Raw genomic sequence first — 6814 nt, 5'->3', positions numbered from 1 at the left:
GCCGAGGACCTTTCTCGCAGATAGAGACACCCCTAATTTGTCCCGAGGCTGCAGCGTGTTGAATAAAACTATGGAGGCCTTCCGTACAAAAAAGAAATAGGAAAGGGGAGAGTGGGTCCCCTTGCCTGAGACCTATGGCTGGGTGAATGATTGAGGAGGGTTCGCCATTAATAAGGATTGAGTAACTGACCGTGGAGATACACTCCATCATTAAGGCAACCCAATTATCTGCAAAACTCATTCTCTTCATCATAAGTTCCAAAAATTTCCATTCAACACGGTCGTACACCTTGCTCATGTCGAGCTTCAAGGCCAGTGAAGTGTTTCGAAAGCCATTAGGATGTTATCCGTGATTACTCTCCCAGCCTAGAAAGCACTTTGGTTTTCTAAAATTACTAAGGGGAGAATACTTTTAAGCCAGTTAGCTAAAACTTTAGATACCAATTTGTAAATCACAGAACACAAGCTTATAGGGCGATATTCAGTAATTCTTTCTGGAGATTTAATTTTTGGAATTAAAACAATATGAGTACGGTTTATATCAGTTGGAATCTTACAATTTTGCAAGCAGTCAAGGATGGTAGAACAGACATACACATCCACAGTGCTCCAAAAGGATTGGAAGAATAAAGGGGGCATGCCATCCGGTCCCGGGGCTGTGATGGGCGCCATCTGCTTCATAGCTGCTTCTACTTCCTCTTTGTCGAATTGCCGAAGTAACATTGAGTTCATATCCTCGGTCACTAAAGGCTGGACCTTGGAGAGGACTTCATCAAAGTCGGAAGGGGCCGAGGAAGAGAACAGGGCTTGGTAGTACTCAAAGGCAATGTTTCTAATCTTAGACTCCTCTGTACACCAAATGTTCATGTTATTTTTTAGACCAAGTATTCGATTTCTTCAGAACCGTTGGGAGGCTTTGCTGTGAAAGTAGGAGGTATTCCTGTCTCCACACTTCAGAAAAAGCGCCCTAGAGCGTTGTTGCCACATCTGGCTTTCCTTGTCGAGCAGTGAATTAATTTCCATTTGAAGGGATTTTACCACTAATTGATCCCCCCCCCCCTTTGCTGCTGCCATTTCAGCCTTGTCCAAGAGCTTCTTCTTTTCTTCAAGCAACTTCCTAATGCTTCCAAAACTATTTTTAATCCACTCAGAGAGCTTTTCCCCACATGTATGAATTTTCCTTGCAACCTCTGGCATTGTAGCCCCCGTTACAGACAGACTCCAAGCACTGATGACCGTGTTGCTACATCCCCTGTCACGTAACCACATTTGTTCAAATTTGAAAGGCCGGTTTTGTCTAGGTACGATGCCTTCAGGTTTTACAATAATGGCTAGATGGTCAGAGGAGTAAGAGTGGAGATGTTGGACTTTCATACCTGGGTTTTGGGAGAGCCAATGGTTATTGGCAACAGTGCAGTCCAGCCTCTCAAGCACCAAACCGCCGAGGCGTTGGCCTTTCCACGAGAATTTCTTCCCAACAAAACCCAGGTCCTTCAACCCAGCTTCATCCAACACTTCACGGAAGTCTCTCATTTGGTTTTCGCATCTTGGGCCAAGGCCGCACTTCTCATGGGACCAGAGGATTTCGTTGAAATCCCCTGCGCAAAGCCATGGCATCGAGGGGCTTGTATGGAGCTGACGGAGGAGAGCCCAAGTGTCCCGCTTTTTGGCTGGATCGGCGAAGCCGTATATCCCTGTGAGACGCCAACTCTCTTCCGTCGCAACCCTAACCATAGCATCTATATGATTCGCCGACGAGGACATTACCTCAATCGTTATTGTGTTCTTCCAGTACAGAACTAGGCAGCCCAAGTGATTTACTTGTGGAGTAACCCAGTAATGATCAAATCCCAACTCAGAGCATAAATCAATCAACCTAGCTTCACCCACCCACGTCTGGGCCAGGAAGAGGGCAATGGGATCTTGTGCCCGAATGTACTTCTCGAGCTCCCGAATGGTGCGCCGGTTCCCAAGCCCACGCACGTTCCAGAACAACAGACTCATCGGGGTCGGCGGGGCTGTCTACCAGCCACCGCCGTTTCAAGTGAGGGGGTTGAGGAAACATCTCCTTGCGTTGTTCTTCGTTTCTGGGTTCTAGAATATTCTAAGGTAGGGGATGGACCACGTTTTCCTAAAGAAACCACAGCATTCTCCTTAACTGGTATGTGAGTGGGACGTTGCATCCGCACCCATTTTTTGTCATTTGCTGGATTCATCAGGTTTTGGGCCGAGGTGGTACTATTGGTATCCTGGGTGGGGTTTGAGTCCCTGGGCTTGGTTAGGGGGCCTTTAGTTGGTGAACCATTGAGGGATTCTTGCTCATTGACCAACAATGGGCTTCGGCCCAGGTGGGAGTTATTTGCGTTATAGCATGCTAGGTCTGCGTTGTCAAAGCAACGGATATCCACGTCAACCTCTTCAGTGAGTTGGCCAAAATCTAATGGCTGAGTGGGCTTCAGAGTGGAACCCAAAAAAGGAGGCCCTGTGTAATCTGTGTCAGTTGATGGCTGACCTTGGGGATTGATCGAGACGGTGTTCGCGTCTTGTTCCACGATTTTCGGTGACAAGGAGTGCTCCTGGTTTTTCGGCGACAGAGCAGGTGGGGTTTCGCTTACCGTCGTATTTGGGGAGTCCCGTTTATGGGAATGAGTTCCAGCTTGCTTCTAGCCAGGTTTATCGGTTTTCATACTGGCATAGAAGCCCGGGACGGAGAGAAAGGATTTTCTGGAAGCCATGAACGGAGCTGCCTTGAGCCATGGCCCATAATGTTGCTCCTCTTTGTTCAGCGAGCCCTCGCTTTCTATCCAACGTTCACAGTCCTTATCGGGGTGGGTGAGGCAGCCGCACCAGTAACATAGATTAGGGAGGCGTTCGTACTTAAAGGAGACCCAATGGACTTCGTTGTTGTCCAGGGTGATGAGCCAACCGCGACATAGAGGAAGGGAAATGTTCACGACAACACGGACTCGTATAAATGTACCTCCGTCACAGTCGTTTGGGTTCTCTAGTTTGGTAACCGGACCAATGACCTTACAAATCTATTCCGCCACCTCCTTATTTCGAAAACTTAATGGGATATCATGTACTTGTATCCAAAAGGATACTGAGGTCATGTCTGAGGCATTAATCGGAATCGAGTGTTCATATCTTGAGAGTACCATGATGCATTTGTCAAAGCTCCAGGGTTCAGCTGCTAGGATTCTGTCAACCTCTTCTTTGGAGTCAAAGGAGAAGTTAAGGTGGTCTCCGATGAACTTCATCCGAAAACCATTTCTTGTTCGCTAGAGGGGGTTAAAGGTATTTGCAATGGCATCAAGGTTTATAGGTCTTTTCGTAAGGAACCTGGCTATGATGGAGAATGTAGTTGTTGCTTGGTCAGACTTCAAGGACAATTCGGTTCCTTCCTTCTCAGATAGTGAGAGGGATTTCCAATGATTGGACAAGTCGTCCATTGCTAAGCTTGAAGGGCAATAAGGATACAAGAGAGAGGAAAGGAAGAAGGTGTTTCCCCGGGACCCCCGAAAAAACAACCCAGCTAGCCTGCGAATAACTGTGTTATTCACAAGGACTCGGACTCCTCTGAAAAGGAATGACAATGCTACACTGCTAGAGAAGGTCCTTGGAAAGAACCGACCCAAGGAGAGAGCAACTCTACTTTGTGGTGGTTTTTAATAAGTAGTTCTTGATGTAATGCCAAGTTTCAGTGATGAGGAGGGTCACATAAACTAATTTAATTGTTGGATGTGGAAGTCCTTATAAGAACTATACTTAAGATTTATCATTTTGGGAGTTCTGTTATATATACACGTATTTGCTTTAAGTAAAAGTGGCCTGCAGCACGAAACATTCACATTAAGTAACTTTTTTGATCAGGTTGTACTTGTATTTGGCATCGCCTTAAATTGAATTCTAATTAGTGTCTAATTTTGAGTTACATGTCCTATTTAAGGTTTTTTTTTTTTTTTTTAATTTTTTTCTAGGTGAGTTAATGTTATACAAAAATCAAGAGTTTAATATAAATAAACCATACAAAAAAACCCAAAATTTTAAGCTATATATATAACTCTAAAAAATGTGTAACTTTTATACTAGATATAATTTAAACCCATATGTGTAATTGTGATTATTTATAATTGTACTATGCATATATATGGGTTATACCCTAGTTGGTACTAATATATATGAAATATGAGCTTTGGATACTTAAAATAGACGCTCTTAATATTTCAATGTATATAGTATCTATTTTAGGAACTCTATATCACTATTTCACATCAAGGACTTGTGGTGGAATTGGTTAATGCATCATCAACACCAAGGTCTGCCGCAGTAAATTAATTAATGCTTGGGATAACAAATTGGTTCAAGCGAAAATTAATTAGTTTCTTTTCTTCTCATTCATTCAAACGTCTGAAAGAATTACCCGAATGTTTTTTATGTGATTCATGAATATGGTATTGGTGGGCTTAATCACTTATATTGTCTGATTTGATTGCGGTCAACTTCTCAACGCCAATAGCTTCCACACTTCTAAATTCTGAATGTTATTCACTTATCATTAAAACAACAATGTAGGTTCTACTACTTGTATTTATACCCCCGTTCCATTAAAGTGGTTTTTCGATTACATTTACATCTTAGTTTTGAAGAAACAGGTTGGTCACAAGTCTATTATTTGCTCTGTACACTTTGATGTGGAAGATTTTATTACAATTTACGCAGAGAAATTAAAGTACTACAATGTCCAATAACTTTTTAAATCTTTGATCACATTAAATTCTTTAAATATTTGGGTTAATAATATCTATTCTCTCTTGAACAGTTTCCAGCATTCAAAAAATATCCATTGATTAGCAAGCAATGCATGGTTCTTCGAGAAACTCTAGTTATGATATCAATTTTATCGGTGGATGGCTTTTGTCCTTTACATTTTCTTTACAGTACTTTAGGATCTTTTCGCCTTTTGTGAATAGAACCAAATGAACCAAAAAAAAATTTATCACATCATGCTAACTTTCGATTACTTACTTCTTAAATAAAGACTAATATTAAGTATTAAAACTTTATCATATTACAGACAATATGTGTCAATATAATGGCAGAAGAAAGTGTGGTCAATAAATAGTAAAGATCACTGCTTGTGTTATCCAATATGATCACTTGTTGCTATTAGTCATGGTTAATAACTTATGCAGGTTTATTTATTTATTTATAGGACAATGACGAATAATTGTGTAAGTGAAGAGAGTGAGAGAATCTTTTTGTGTGTGTGTGTGAAAGAGAAGTACGTAATTGTTCGTTAAACAGCTTAAATAGCTTCAAACATTAGGGTTAATGCACCCTATGCTCTTTCCTCAACAGTCCTTCACCTGAATTCAAGACATATGCATTAATTATTGATAATCAAACAATGCTTGGTTCTCTGGGAAACTTTTAAGATATCACACGATATCTCTAGCTATGAGATCAATTTTATCAATGGATGTCTTTTATCCTTTATATTCCCATACAAATTTTCACAATAGTTTAGAACCATTTCACTATTTTTATAGAATAAAACCGAACGAGGAAATTAACAAACCATGTTGACTTTTGACTTCTTACACTTCTTTAATAAAATCATTAATTATAGGAACTTAATCACAAGCTACATGTCAATATAATAGCAGAAGAAAATGGTTAATAAATAGTAAAGATTGATTGATAAATCCTTTCAAAATGACTTATTATATATAATTAGTCATAGTGATTAAATTATGTAAGTTTTGTCTATATGATAGTGATGAATAACTGAGAGAGAGAGAGAGAACCAAAAAATATAATGGGCCAAAAATGACATAAATGCTTCACTTTGTAGTGAAAAGCTATTTAATAGTTGTTGTAAACCTAATTGATTGGAATTTTATCTAGTAAAATGGAAGAATTACATTTTTCAAAATAATAAATTGGAATATTGCAAATAGATTCATTGCAATAGCCATTATTAAAGTAGTCATTTCCTTAATGTGGACTTAATGCTTTCGTTTGTTTCAATAGAAATCCGTATGTACATAGAGAGAGATATGAAGTTTAAAAATTTTAAATGAAAAAAAGAAACAAAAAGTTTCTGAATACATAAAGAGATCCGAGATATGAGTTTAAAAATTGTAAATGACAAAACAAAATATAGTGGCTAGAGTCATAGACTCATAGCCTTCATGATACTTATATTAATTGACCATTAAGTATAACCAGTGACATATATATTTTAATAAAAATAAAAACCCATGATAACTTACCTACAATTTGTTAGGTTTTGAGTTTGTAGTATTGGTAAACCATGACAAAAACTAAGTCTCATTGAGTTAGAATGGTGTACTTTCAAGTCCAAAACAAAATAACTCAAGTTCCGAGTGAAAAAAGTGAGATACAATCTGGTTCTCTTGATTGTTGTTCGATTGCTGTTCGATTCCCCTCTTGATCAATCGAAAGTTGCATATCAGCAAAACAACAACAAACATAAAAAGCCCATAACTTGTCCGTTTGAAACCCAAATCAAGATCCCTTTTTTCCAGTATTTAAATGATATTATAAGCTAACCCTAGGAGTGGTTTTTAGAGAGAAAATAGTGCATCTTGTGCCTCCAATTGTAGATCTAGGGTTTTTGTACCCAAAGCTCTCTAAAGTCTTCTACGGGCAATATTCTTTGAAGAAATGCAAGATCCGATGATGTAGAAGTTGCTGCTACAAGATCAACTACTGATGGTGAACTAAAACCTTTGAGTGGGATCTCAAAGTCGCAAATATGGGTGTTTGTGTGCAACAGATTCAAGAT

The 6814-nt window shown here is 39.3% G+C and overlaps 1 protein-coding gene across 1 annotated transcript; it reads right to left on the bottom strand.

Annotated features, from left to right (window-relative positions):
* Positions 1-897: 897 nt before the first annotated feature.
* Positions 898-2004, bottom strand: LOC126703996 (uncharacterized). The gene has a single exon (XM_050403040.1). The coding sequence runs from the start codon at positions 2002-2004 to the stop codon at positions 898-900; it is 1107 nt and encodes a 368-aa protein (XP_050258997.1).
* Between the last annotated feature and the right edge of the window lie 4810 nt (positions 2005-6814).

Source organism: Quercus robur, chromosome 10, assembly GCF_932294415.1.
Source record: "Quercus robur chromosome 10, dhQueRobu3.1, whole genome shotgun sequence".
NCBI lineage: Eukaryota > Viridiplantae > Streptophyta > Magnoliopsida > Fagales > Fagaceae > Quercus > Quercus robur.
This window is presented reverse-complemented; position numbering and strand designations above follow the sequence as displayed.

Excerpts from the sequence above, each read along its gene's own strand:
- LOC126703996 (XM_050403040.1), bottom strand. The coding sequence starts at position 2,004 with ATGAGTCTGTTGTTCTGGAACGTGCGTGGGCTTGGGAACCGGCGCACC.